Source organism: Panthera uncia (genome assembly GCF_023721935.1).
Source record: "Panthera uncia isolate 11264 chromosome B3 unlocalized genomic scaffold, Puncia_PCG_1.0 HiC_scaffold_1, whole genome shotgun sequence".
In the NCBI taxonomy this organism is placed as follows: Eukaryota; Metazoa; Chordata; class Mammalia; order Carnivora; family Felidae; genus Panthera; species Panthera uncia.
This window is the reverse complement of record NW_026057582.1, coordinates 126,496,264-126,510,670: the sequence shown is the minus strand read 5'-3', so window position 1 is coordinate 126,510,670 and position 14,407 is coordinate 126,496,264. Positions and strand designations below refer to the sequence as shown.

The 14,407-nt window shown below is 44.9% G+C and overlaps 1 protein-coding gene across 1 annotated transcript in view; it reads right to left on the bottom strand.

The window, feature by feature from the left end:
• The window catches only part of LOC125910254 (protein FAM169B-like), a 90,901-nt gene that overhangs the window by 57,292 nt on the left and 19,202 nt on the right, over positions 1-14,407 (bottom strand). The window contains exons 2-3 of the mRNA XM_049614036.1: positions 12,727-12,857; positions 8,854-8,953 (exon numbers count right to left, since the gene is read on the bottom strand). Coding sequence (XP_049469993.1) covers positions 8,854-8,953; positions 12,727-12,857 — 231 coding nt within the window. The remainder of the gene's footprint in view (positions 1-8,853; positions 8,954-12,726; positions 12,858-14,407) is intronic.

Sequence of the window (14,407 nt, the reverse complement as noted above, 5' to 3'; positions counted from 1 at the left end):
CATGAATAAAAAAAAAAAAAACAGCATTTTTAAAATGATTTGGATTAAAAAATAACGTGCACACCTTCAGGGGCACCTGGCTGGCTCAGTCAGGAGAGCATGCAGCTCCTTATCTCAGGGTCATGAGTTTAAGCCCCACATTGGGTGGAGAGATTACTTGAAGATAAAATAAATAAACTTAAAAAAAAGAATGCACACTGTCAAAGGCTAAATGACACTAACTAAACAGCCAGAAGGAAGGGTTAATCTAACTGGATGGAAGGACCTGCTCTTCAAACAAGCAAAGACTTCTTAGATATGACACAAAAGCACAAGCAACAAAACATAGATAAACTGGCCATAACAAAAAATTTTAGGGGTGCCCGGGTGGCTCAGTTGGTTAAGCGTCCAACTCTTGATTTCAGCTCAGGTCACGATCTCACAGTTTGTGAGTGCAAGTCCCACATCAGGCTCTACGCTGACAGTGCGGGGCCTGCTTGGGATTCTCTCTCTCCCCTCTCTCTCTGACACTCTCCACTTGTTCTCTCTCTCTCTCTCTAAAAATAAATAAATTTAAATTTTCTTTTCAATTTGAAACTTTTGTGCTTCTAAGGACACTAAACGGAAAGTAAAAAGACAACTCATAGAAGAGGAGAAAATTTTTTGCAAATCATATACCTAATAAGGGACTTGTGTCCAGAATACATAAAGAATTCTTACAACTCAAAAATAAGAACACAAATAATCCAATGTAAAAATGGACAAAGAGTCTGAAATAGATAATTCTTCCTAAGAAGACATAAAAATGGCCAGTAAACACTTGAAAAGATGTTCAACATCATTAGTCATGAGGGAAATGCAAATCAAAACCACAATGGTTCTAAAAAATAAAAATAAACATAAAATAAATAAGATTCTTTAAAAACCACAATGACTCCTTGACATTGGTCTTGGCAACGATTTTTGGATCTGACACCAAAAGCAAAGGCAACAAAAGCAAAATAAGCAAGTGGGGCTACATCAAACTAAAAAGCCTCTGCACAGCAAAGGAAACCGTCGACAAAATGAAAAAGCAACCTACCAAATAGGAGAAAGTATTTGCAAATCATATATTTGGTAAAGGGTTAGTATACAAAATACATAAAGAACTCCTACAACTCCATAGGAAAGAAAACAAATAATCTGATTACAAAATGGGCAGAGGATCTGTGTTATACTGTGATTTATAACAAGGAAGAGAAAGAGAGACGGGGCGGGGATGATCTTCATCCCTGTTTCTGGCAGAGCTCCTTTAGGAGCTCATTACAATTTCTTAAGTGACAAAGGTGTCTCTTGTTAGGTTAACAAGATGATTTTTGCAGCTTCTAAAGATAGAGACTGGTTTTAAGAGAACATGCCATGTGATTAGCCATGGAAACTTTCAATCCCATCACCTTGACCTCTGAGAACAGGAGAGAGGCTAAGGGGTGAATCAATTACCAATGGCCAATGATTTAAACTATCATGTCCATATCATAAAGGAGGGGGTTTGAAGAGTTTCCAGGCTGGTGAGTATGTGGAGTTAACAGAAGAATGGCATCCCTGGAGTGGACATGAAACCTCCTTGCCTATTCCTCATACCTCACCCTATACAACTCTTCCATCTGGCTGTTCTGAGTTATATCCTATTATATAAACCAGTAATCTAGTAAATGAAATGTTTCTCTGAATTCTGTGAGCCACTCTGGCAAACAAATCAAACTAAAGAAGTAGAAAACTCTGATTTTATAGCAGTCTGAAAACAGGTAACAACCTAGATGTGCAACTGGCATAGAAAGTTCAAAGACAAGGTCATGGGAACCTCCAATATGTAGCCAGTTGGTCAGAAGTAAAAGCAATAGCCCGGGCTTGTAACTGGCATGTGAAGGGACTCAGGAGTCTTATAGGATCGAATTCCTTATCCTCTGGGATCGATGCTACCTCTGGATAGATGGTGTCAGACCTGAGTTGAATGGTGTAACACCCAGCTGGTATATGGAGAATTACTTGGTGTTGTATGGGAAAACACCCCCTCCACGCACTGGAAACTGAGTCTCAAAACACACTTAGGATGAGTAGACATTTTTCCAAAGAGGTCATACACATGGCCAATAGGTACATGACAAAGTGTCCAATATTACTCACCATCAGGGAAATGCAAGCCAAAATAATAATGAGACATCACCTCATACCTGTTAGAAAGGCTAGTATCAAAAAGACTTTGGTGAGGATGTGGAGAAAAAGAAACCTTTGCGCACTATTGGTGGGAACGTACTTTGGTGCAGCCCCTATGGAAAGCAGTATGGAGGTTCCTCACAAAATTTAAAATAAAACTACCATGTGATCCAGCAACTGCACTTCTGAGTATCTATCTGAAGGAAACAAAAACGCTGACTTAAAGAGACATATGCATATCTATCCACACAAAACCACGTACGTGAATTTCCACAGCCGCATTATTCATAATAGCCCAATGGTGGCAATAACCCAAATGTCCAACAACTGATAAATGGATACATAAAATGTAGTATATCCATACAATGGAATAGTGTGGAACCATAAAAATAAGTGTACTAAAGCATCTACAACATGGATGATCCCTGAAAACATCATGCTAAGTGAAAGAAATTAGACTCAAAAGGCCGTGACTCCATTCATATGAAACATCCAGAACAGACAAATTCATAGAAACAGAGTAGATTGCCTAAGGCTGAGGAGGATAGGTGGGCAGAAGACAGTGACACACAAGGGGAGACAGGTTGGCTTCCTTTAGGGATAATGAAAAGCAAGCGTGGTGGTAAATGCAAAACTCTATGAATATACTAACAACCATCGAACTATAGGTTTTAAATGGGTGGTTGTATGGGGCGCCTGAGTGGTCAGTCGGTTAAGTGTCTGACTTCAGCTCAGGTCATGATCTCGAGGTTCATGAGTTGGAGCCCCACGTGGGACTGTCTGCTGTTAGCACTGAGCCATCTTCAGATCCCGTCTTCCTCTTTCTCTCTCTCTCTCTCGGTTCCTCCCCTGCTCACATGCATCCTCTCTCTCTCTCTCTCAAAAATAAATAAACATTTAAAAAAATGTTTTAATGGATAATTGTATGACATGTGAATTATGTCTCAATAAATCTGTTTATACATATAATGGGAATAAAAGTAGTCTTTCCTGTGGGTTCAAAACATCAACTCCACAAATTTTGGAGGACGGGGCCATGTCTTTAATAATGAGTTTGTGCTAAAAAAGCCCAGAAGCCAGGCATGCATGGTAATGAGCTGTCAGCTGGAGGTGAGTCAACCTTTGGTTGGTTCCACTGAAATGCCGAGGCATGATGAGTAACTGTAATTGCATTTCTTTTTTTTTTTTGTAAGTTATTTATTTATCTTGAGAGACAGAGAGAGTATGCGTGAGTATGAGCAAGTGGCAGAGGAGCAGAGAGAGAGAGACAAAGAGAGAGAGAATCCCAAGGAGGCTCCACACCACCAGTGCAGAGTCCAAAGCGGGGTTTGAACTCACATCGTGACATTACGACCTGAACTAAGGTCTGTCGCCTAACCGACTGAGCCACCCAGCTGCTCCACCTCCAGCCATTTATTTCTAACAAGCTCCCTGGTGCTATCTCACAGCTGGGCCACGGGCCACACCACTGAGTAAAAAGACAGGAAACTGAAGCTCAGAGATGCTAAATAGCTTAACCCAGGCCACCCCACTCACCAAGGACCAAGGATTGGAAATCAGGTCTAAGTGACTCCAAAACCCAGGTTCTTCCCTCGACAGCGTCCGTGATACGGGCCCTGGACGCCATGTTCCAGGAGAAGCCTAGATCTGACTCAGAAAAGAATCCAGGATGTCATGACCCTGGAGCCCATGTCACAGGGGGAGCAGCTGAAGAATGAGAAATGTGTGTCAGACATGGCAGCTGACCCACGCCTGGGAAGATCTATCCTGTGGAGGAGCCCTGCCTACAACTGCAAGCCTGGATGGCCCCAGTGGGGGCACCAGGCCAGGAAGGAGATGTACGGGCATATCAGTTTGGATTCCTTACGAAGAAATGTTCTAATACTCAGAGGTGTCCCAGAATAGAACAGTCTATCCCAGGATGCAGAGGCCCCAGACTAGAGCCCAGTGCTCCCCAGACACCACCCTTAAGACTCTGACAGAGTTACATACCAACTTTATTAGCCCTGCCACAAAAGAGGCATCATTTGCTGTTTTAAAAAATAAACCTTAGGGGCATCTGGATGGCTCAGTCGGCTAAGTGTCCGACTTTGGCTCAGGTCATGATCTCAAGGTCCGTGGGTTCAAGCCCCGCATCGGGCTCTGTACTGATGGCTCAGAGCCTGGAGCCTGCTTCAAATTTTGTACCTCCCCCTCTCTCTGCCCCTCCCCTGCTCATACTCTGACTCTGTCTCTCTCTCAAAGATAAATAAAAAGATTTTTTTTCATTTTTTTTAAGTTTATTTTTGACAGAGAGAGAGAAACAGAGCATGAGTGGAGGAGGGGCAGAGAGAGGGAGACACAGAATCTGAAGCAGGCTCCAGGCTCTGAGCTGTCAGCACAGAGCCCCATGCGGGGCTCAAACTCACGGACCGCAAGATCGTGACCTGAGCCGAAGTCAGATGCCCAACCAACTGAGCCACCCAGGCGCCCCTAAAAAAAATTTTTTTTAAATAAACCTTAGACAAATCTTTCAATTCTAGCTATGGGCTCTCAGCTGGAGACATATTTTCCTTTCTTCTTTTTTTTTTTTAGATTAATAAGTGATAGATAAGTATCAAAGGCGTATTAGTAGGAATTGCAAACTTTTTCCTTGATATATTTAGGATTGAAATAAAATTCAAAAGATCATCCATCCTTTTCTCTCCTGAAATTCAACCGCACTCCCCCCCAAAATCTCCTTGGAAAATACCGGACCTAATGATCTACACAGCCCTGCAATCATGAGCTTCTGGACCCCTGCATCCCTCCTCCAAAGCTGAATAGCCCTAGTCTCTTCAAGCCTTGTTCAAATGGTTTCAAGCCCTCTCATCACCCCGGTTGTTCTCCATGGACGAGTGCCAGTTTGCTTCATATGCGGTCTCAGCAGCACCAAAGAGAACAAATCTGTAATTGCACCGGGATATTACCCTTCCATTACCGCAGTCCCAGGTCACGTCTGCTGTCCAGCAGCCCCACTGCAATGCCGGGGCTCACTGTGCTTTCTGAGGATGAAAACCGCCATCTGTGTCTTTTTACCCGGGTGGTGCAGAGACACGTCCTCCCGGGCACATCCTTGATCATTGGTTGCTTTTGGACGGACTAGATGACACTTATCCCGTGAGGCGGTCTGGGATCAGTAGACGGAAAACAACTCTCTTACAATTAGGTTTGTTCAAACACAGGCTAACCTGGCCTAGTGTGGTACTGCCTGCCTATCCATGAGGTGTGCAGGCAGAATTCATCCGGAGGTCACGCAGCTGCCAAAGCGTGGCCAGCACTTGGCGAGAATGCCTCCCGCTCTAAAATCCCCTGCTTCTATCACACAACACTCGAAGACGGAGGAAGAGCAAGCCCCACGTGGGCTCACGTGCAAGAGCCAAGGGCGCCGTGACGGAAAAACACGACGGGCATCACGCCTACTCTTGGCCCTGGACGGTCCAGAGCGTCATCAGCTTTTCTGCCACAAATCACTTCATGCTCACCACCACCCTGTGAAGTGAGGCATCCCAGTTTGCAAATGACAAATGAGCTCGGGTCAAATCACTTCTCTGGGTCGCCCAGGAGGTTGGCAGAGCCAGGATGCCAAATTAGTCGTCTCTGACACCATCGTCCGGGTTCATCCTATGCTTCCCTGCAAATCACAGGAGGAAATGGGAAAGGCCAAGGGCCATCAGTTGGTGGGAATCTGGAATGCTAGGGTAAGCAGTTTTGATTGAATGCAGGAGAAAAGAAAAAGACCACAGCTTTTTTTGATAAGGAGTTATTTTTTCATCTCTGTAAACGCTTGACATCAGTTAAGAATTTAAAAATAGAAGGAATAATAAAACAAGGGGAAAGAAATGAAAGATAAGGCCCTTGAGAGGCAACTAAGGAATGGGGGTCCTCAGCAGCATTGGTGACAGGCCGGCCTCTGATCAGAGAAACAGTGAAGAGTGAACCCCACAGGGACGAAGGCACGTGCTTCTCAAACCACCTTTCTGGAAAGTGCATCTCCAGCGTCTTTGAGGAAGAAGCTGGAGAGCTTCATGACTTACATCCCAACACCAGCCTGTCATGCACGTTAACTGCTTGTCCCCCGGGAATTCAGAACTCCAGGATGTTTGCCATTTGCTCACAGGGTTATCGAGAATTGCTGTGATGGACTCAACCAGCTTCTCAACGATTAACTCCTACATGGGGCTTATCAAACAGCTTCAGATCCCTTTAGTGTCCATCCAAACACACACATGGCCTTCACCGATGTAACTGTCCATACAGAATTACAAAGGAACCAGGGACACAACGGTCACAACCAGGCACGGGGGTGATGTGACAAGCGGGTCAGAGCTGGGAAGAGGGTCTACGACAGCATCCGCTGCTTCCGAGTTCAAACCACCTACAGGAGGTGCGTTCATGCACTCGTGTCGGCTTCGAAATACTAGATTTAAGAGCGTGAGGTATGCATAACACCTGCGCACTTTCTGGAACTCGTGCAAAATTTCAGCAAGCACCACAGAGCCCCAGCCAGTAGGAAAACATTTGAAAACTTTATTTAAAGCGCTATTGTATATAAGGAAAGGTCCAGAGTGAGATTTCTCATAGCTTATGAATATTTATTATAATACATTCTTGAAAACAACCAAAAAATTAAGTACAGTATAAATAGGAAACAGATTTATGAGTCAGTCACATGTTTACATTATGCAAATTATAGTTAAAGACCTATAACCAGGATATTGTTAAATGCCGAAGAAAGGTGGGGGGAGAGGGGGAGCGCTGCTGATATTTGGACGTTTGCTTAAAATCGGCAAGTGATATTTTGAGTTTTGTTGACAATCTGTTCACCGAAGAGTGCCTGTGGGCACATCTTGTTACTTTCGCTAACCTGGTGGTGGAGTCCCAAATTCAAGGCAATGCCGAAGGCCTGGGGTTCTCATAGCCCCTTTGTTCATGGCAACCAAGGCTTTGTTGGACAGAAATGGAAGGAGTCCTGAACCTGAACCAGAAAGCTCTCACACACAGCAGCCACTCTCAGCCTTGGACCAATGAAGAGGCTTTGCCAACATGCTAAAAACTCCCACAGAGAGCTAGCTAAGAACACTTGTGTCTCCAGATGAACAAGAAAAGAAGCAGAAACAACAGTCTCTGGGCTGAATAACTTTCTCCAGTCCAGGATATCACCTTGGGCTTTGTGACACCAATCAAGCAGAGTGTCCTCTGAGTACAAACGCTGGGTACGCAGGGTGAAAAGCAAAGGTCTTTCTCCAGGGGGGCTGGAGAGCTGAAGAAAGCCCCCTCTGCAAACTGTAGTTAAAGATCTGTAACCCCAAACTTTCACCAGATAACACGTTGTTTACAGGGGGCTGACTGATAAAGGGTTGGTTTGGTCTTTTTTAATTTCTTATTAGGAAAATAATACATGGTCACCGAAAAACACATCCATAAAACACAGAAAAGTATAATCAAGGAGAAAATTTCCAAAACAGAAAGGAAACTGGGGCACCTGGGTGGCTCAGTCGGTTAAGCTTCTGACTTCGGCTCAGGTCATGATCTCACGGTTTGTGGGTTAGAGCTCCACGCAGGGCTCTGCCCTGACAGTTCAGAGCCTGGAGCCTGCTTCAGATTCTGTGTCTCCCTCTCCCTCTCTGCCCCTGTCCTGCTCATGCTCTGTGTATCTCAGCAATAAAATAAACATTTAAAAAAAGTTTTTATAGAATGGAACTTAAATTGGGGCCCCCTTGAAGTCAGAGACTTCAAAGGTGTTTTGCTTACAGCTCACCGGTGCCCTGGGCCCCAGGTGGAATGATGGGCTGGGAACCTTCTCCCCTAGCCACCTCCTGCCACCCGCTACCAACAGCCCCAGATCCCTACCCCATATGCAACTCAGCACTCACTCCAAGGAGCTGAAATCGGTCACAAATGGTCTCTTCATAATGCAGAGGAAGAATAAATGAGTTACAGATTAAATAAACTTCCTCACCAGAAACAAAACCCCACCCAATCATCACCTTGCAAAACTCCCCTGCAATGCACTAGCTGTGTGGCCCAAGGCAAATTACTTGACCATCAGAGGCCTGATTTGTACATGGGGGATAAGAATAGTCCCTGTGCTTCATAGGACTGTGGGGACACTCCAACAAAAGGGCTCTGCCCTCTGCACACAACCCGTACATGTTATTAACAACAACATCAAGTACTACCCTCAAAGGCAGCTCGGAACACAGTCATCGTGGGTACGAGGGTGTCTAGTGTCTTTTTTTTTTCACGTTTATTTATTTTTGAGAGAGAGAGAGTGAGAGCCAGGGAGGGGCAGAGAGAGAGAAAGGGAGACACAGAATCCAAAACAGGCTCTAGGCTCTGAGCTGTCACACACAGAGCCCGATGCGGGGCTCGAACCCACAAACCGTGAGATTTGACCTGACCCGAAGTCAGGCGCTTAACCGACTGAGCCGCCCAGGCTCTCCGAAGGTGTCTAGTGTCTTAATACAAAAGCCAATATGTGTGTCAATAAACAAAAATAATGCACTATCAGATCTCTAAAGGCTGAAAATCAATCACTTCTGCCTTGATATTCTTCTAGGTCCGGCCTAAAAGTACAACCACCATTCCATGTATTTAATTCCATTAGCTGCAAAAGTAATTCAATCAGAATTCTTGCTCAATCCATTAATAACCACCAACCTGTCTTTGTGTCCTGGGGATTAACCAAGGCTAATATTTTATGTTGAGGTTCGTCACGGTACATGGTGCAAAAGCAAACAGACGAAGCTTCCAGTTTAATCTGAAAAAAAAAAAAAAAATGAAATCACCATTTTGTTCTGTCATCCTGGTAAGGGCACGGGAAATAACTTAACAATTAACTAGCACAATATTCACCAAAAGAACTGTTACACGGAGGTTAATTTGACAGGATGGAGGCAATTTAGAAATGGAAACCTTTACCCACTCTGAGCTAAACACAAGTGGCAAGTGACAAAGGCCCTTCCTTTGTCTCCCACCCAGCAAAACCCTCTCCATCCATTGTTTACTTGTCCATCTATCCAAGGACTGATTAAATACCTACTCAACTGATACCCTTCCAGTCCCTCCCTTCCATATGCTTTGGGAAGCATCAGCCTCCCCCACCCAAATCCCCCTTGGGCCTCAGCCTACAAAAGCCAATGGCCACACGCTCACCTCGGGCTTGCACCTGCCAGGCTGGCCTCCACTGTATTCCTGTGGCCACTCCATGGGAACAGCCTCAACAAGCCTGTGTCCACCCACAATGCCACTCAGGCTGCCTGCTGCCCTGCCACTGGTCTCTGCAAGCCGTCTCAATAAACCCATACCCTCTCTGGGCCCTGCAGGCTCAGCTCTGGGTCTGGGGCGGCCCAGGGGCAGAGAACCTCAGTGCCGGTGCCTGTGGGTTTATGAACCAGAGGAACACCAAGCAGCATGTGTGGAGCCTGTAATGCGGGGACTGTCCGAGAGCCTTCTCGAAAGCGCTGCCATCCCAGCCCTCTTTGGGGCCATCGAGCCCACTGCTCCTGGCTCCAAAAGCAAAAGGCCAACATGTTCCACTGCAAAGCCTGTTTTGAAAACTGAGGAGAGTATAAGAAAATGAGAAAAGAATGTGTCAGCTGAGCGAGGCAGGCAGGATGCCTGTAAAAGTTTACAGCAGGCCTCTGTGGTTTTGGAGAACTGTTTCTTAACAAATTCAAGTCACCGTTAGGGACAGTCTCCGAGCTGGCCCTCCCACAGTGGTTCTGTGAAGCACAGTTTACCCACTAGAGGGCTGTTACAGGCCATTAAAAACAATATATACAGGAGCCCCTGACTGTCTCAGTGGGTGAAGCATGCGACTCTCGATCTTGGGGTTGGAGGTTTGAGTCCCACTTTGGGTGTAGCGATTACTTAAAAATAAAATCTTTTTTTTTTTTTACATTTTTTAATGTTTATTTATTTTTGAGAGCAAAAGAGACACAGCGTGAGTGGGGAAGGGCCAGAGAGAGAGACACAGAATCCACAGCAGGCTCCAGGCTCTGAGCTCCGAGCTGTCAGTGTAGAGCCTGATGCAGGGCTCGAACTCATGAACCACGAGATCATGACCTGAGCCAAAGTCGGATGCTCAACCAACTGAGCCACCCAGGCGCCCCCAGAAATAAAATCTTTTCAAAAATATACACACAGAGCACTGTATTGACATAAAAAGATGTTTCTTACAGACAATATTGTATTCTGAGAGGACATGAATGTTTAAAATGTATATGCAGAAATAAAAATCAAATGAAACATGTCAAAATGTTCACAGCAGTTAGCTTTGGGTTTTTTTAATTCTATCTGTCCCTGGCTACAGTTTCCCAAATATTATACAAAATATTATTAATTATGCAATGAATAATACAATTAATTATCCCAGCATACGGTGGTTTATTACCAGAAAAAAAATCATAAGTATTACTGTTTAAACGTGATAGGACAATTTCAAGACTGGAAACAGTTCATTAGGACTTTTTGAAGAAGCAGATCGATGGGGTACGACATATCCTCAAACCGCTTTCTCATCTTCCTTTTTGTTTGGAAAAATTTCTCTGGATTCAAAAAGAAAAGTTAAATTTGCTAAAAGCAATGAGGAGGTCCGATGCCACCCCAAACTAGACTATTTCAACCACTAAGTGGTACAAAACGGCTACCATTGCTTAAGTAATTGCTAAAATGGTAGGAAAACAAATGGATAATGTTCTCGTGGAAACTTATTTTCCTTTAAGGGGGAGAAGCAGATAGATATAAAGTCATTTCAGCATTTCTATCACATAAAAACAACTTAATTTTAAAAACTGCCTTATTTTGTTATGTTTTTGCTAAGAACCCTAAAATTACTGGCTCACTGAGCACACTTACATATTCGGGTTTTTTTAATTTTTTTTTTTCAACGTTTTTTATTTATTTTTGGGACAGAGAGAGACAGAGCATGAACGGGGGAGGGGCAGAGAGAGAGGGAGACACAGAATCGGAAACAGGCTCCAGGCTCCGAGCCATCAGCCCAGAGCCTGACGCGGGGCTCGAACTCACGGACCGCGAGATCGTGACCTGGCTGAAGTCGGACGCTCAACCGACTGAGCCACCCAGGCGCCCCCATATTCGGGTTTTTTAAGGAAGGGAATCTCATAAATAAGCGTGAAATGAAAGCAGAGGATTGAAACTGCATCCTAAGGTACTCCAGGACTAACTCTTGTATTTCACCAGCCTCTCAGGTTATCTAGGCTTCCCCACACTCCGTCCCACCCTGCAGCCCACAGCCTCTGGCTCCCCAAGAATTAGCAAGCCTAACCCTAATGGACAGCTTGCGTCCTCTTCCGGCTTAACCGCCACTAGGGGGCGCTGAAAGCGTGTGCGTGCAGGGACCTCCCTCTGCAGATCAACAATGTGGAATCACCCCAGAGATTCATCTAGGAGTTGATTATGAATTAGCATCTCCAAAATCTCAAGGAAGCCACACTATACAAGCTGCACAAGCCACTTTTCTAATTAACTCTGGAACAACCCTACTATGCCGGGTAGACAGCAATGATATCTGATACGAGTAAAATCTTACATATGTGTAAAACAAGAAAATCCTGTCTCTTCGAACATCAGACTCAAATCTGAAAGAAACGTGACTGACTTAGGTACAGCCCAAGATTCACATATTCTTTTTACTTACTGCATGCGGAAAAAACATTCTTAAAGGTAACACGATTTTAAAATTTTACCCCCAGTCCCACCATCCTAACAAATAAATGTTTTTCATTTCTCTCTGTTCCCTTCCAGTCCTTATTCAAAAGGCAACCTTGGGGCACCTGGGTGGTTCAGTCGGTTAAGCGTCTGATTTAGGCTCCGGTCATGATCTCATGGTTCATGGGTTCGAGCCCCACATCGGGCTCTGTACTGACAGTATGGAATCTGCTTTGGATTGTCTCTACCCTTTTCTCTCTCTCCCTTTCTCTCTGCTCCTCCCCTACTCTCTCTCTATCAAAATAAATAAACTTTTTTTAAAAAATGCAATCTTATCGGTACTAAAAATCATTTTTTATATAATTTCATTCCAGTTGACAAAACTTCATTCCAAATCACAAAATTTTAAAACTGAGCCAAACGCTAGAGACCAAAGAGCAACCAATCCCCTCATTTTACACATGGGGAAACTGAGGCCCAACCAGGCATCACACAGTGTCTCCTTCAGTCCCCATAACAACAGTGCAAGGTAAGCTCTGTTATTGTCCCAGTTTTAAATATAAGAACACCAAAACCAGAGAGGTTAAGACACTTGCTCAAGATCACACAGCTAGTAAGCAGTAAATGTGGGATTCATAACAGGCTGTCTCACTCACTGCCTCGCATAACTGGACTTTATACTCAGGACTCCCAAAGCCTATTCTAGGATTCCTTCTGCTTCTTAAAGTGGAATTATTCTAGCATTCACTCTGGAAGTTATTATTTTCTTAATCTATAATATTCATTCTAGTACTAACATTCTACTTTCTAGTGAGCTAGATTTTTCCAGAGCTTTCTACCAACAAGGAACATCACACATACCTGCTCCCCAGTGGGAAGAGAGAAAACCTCTACTGAGGACCGTATCCCTTCCCTGAGTGTCGCATAATAACCCAGAGTTGCTTCCAGATGCCTTTCAGGGTCATCTTCCAAAATATCCACGGGGTAAATGCCTGCAAGGAGGAAAGACAGCAAGAAATGACATTAGATTTACTCTTTTGTTAAAGGGAAAGTCCTTTATTTCTTGAAGTATGTGTATGTGTGTGTTTGAGAGAGAGAAGGCATGAGGTGGGGGGGGGGGGGTAGAGTGAGGGAGAGAGAGAATCCCAAGCAGGCTCCACACTGTCAGGGCAAAGCCCAATGTCAGGATCGATCTCAGGAACCGTGAAATCATGATCTGAGCTGAAATCAAGAGTCAGACATTTAACCAACTGAGCCATGCAGGCGCCCTGCTGGGTTTTGTTTTTTGTTTTTTGTTTTAAGCACACAATTACCACTTGCTGTAAAAATTATGTTCACCTATTTTTTTTTTTTCCAATGAAAAAGTGCTGCAACAGATGCCAAAAGAAACCAGAAGACATTCTCAATGGCAGGGGTGGCAGCAACCCTGGAGGGATAGGACATTCCACCCAAACCCTCTTGCAACGCTACAGAAACTTCCTTCCATAAACCCAAACCATCAAATGGGTTCCCAAGTATCTATCTTCCCAGAGGGTCAGCCACAGCAGCCATGTGCACAGGCAGATACCTTGAGAGCCCACGCTAGCTGGTTAGAACTTTTTTTTTTTTTTCCTGAGAGAGAGAGAGAGGGCGCGCAAGCAAAGGGCAGAGACAGAGAGAGAGGGAGAGAGAGAGAAATCCAGGGCTCATCGGAAGCGGGGCTCGAGCTCACCCGATGCGGGGCTCAAACTCATGAACCGTGAGATCATGACCTGAGTGGAAGTCAGATGCTTAACGACTAAGCTACCTGGGCACCCTGGTTAGAACCTTGATAACACTGACAAAGCCAGCTTGAGTTTTGCCAGCTTCCATATTCGCTGTGCAGGCTGATAAGATTTGCCAATTCTTCTCCCTGAGTTGGGCTACTGTTGTGTAAGAGAGTTGAAATGTACTAGTTAGTAGGAACTGTAAACCCACATGTCCATACACAGGGAGACTAGTATATATATTAATTTGCAAGTTTTCCCCTGGCTCCTCCTCAGCATCTCTTTCTTATCATCACACTTGTAAATGAAAATTACATCCTTGAATAATCATACAAATTGATAGCATCCAATTCAGCTTGGAAGCAGCAGTCGGCTTTCCCCTGAGATGCTGGCTGGCCTCTGGCTGGCGTGTGCCCAAGTGGGAGGGGACTCTGTCGCCCCCTTCTCTTCTGTGGATCCTGCCTCTGATTCAGCTCTGGGCCTCCTACGGGGGTGAGGCTGCCAAAATGGCTGCCTGATCACCCCCTTCCTCCTCCTCCCCTCCTCTACCTCCTCAAGAAAGATAAGCCTTCACATAAACACTCACAGAGATAGCGGCTTCCCACCTTTCTCTCAGAACCTCCATTCCTCCTGCCAGCTACTTTTCAGGAAACGGGCTGCTGTTAGCAGCAAAGGGTTTCAAGTCCCCAGTCTTTGCCTGTGAGGAATGTTACTGCCATGGATTCGTTACTGGGGGAAACGCTCACAGAAAAGGAGGGATGTCAGGAAGGCCTGTGGACCAGGGCCCCGCCTCTGCA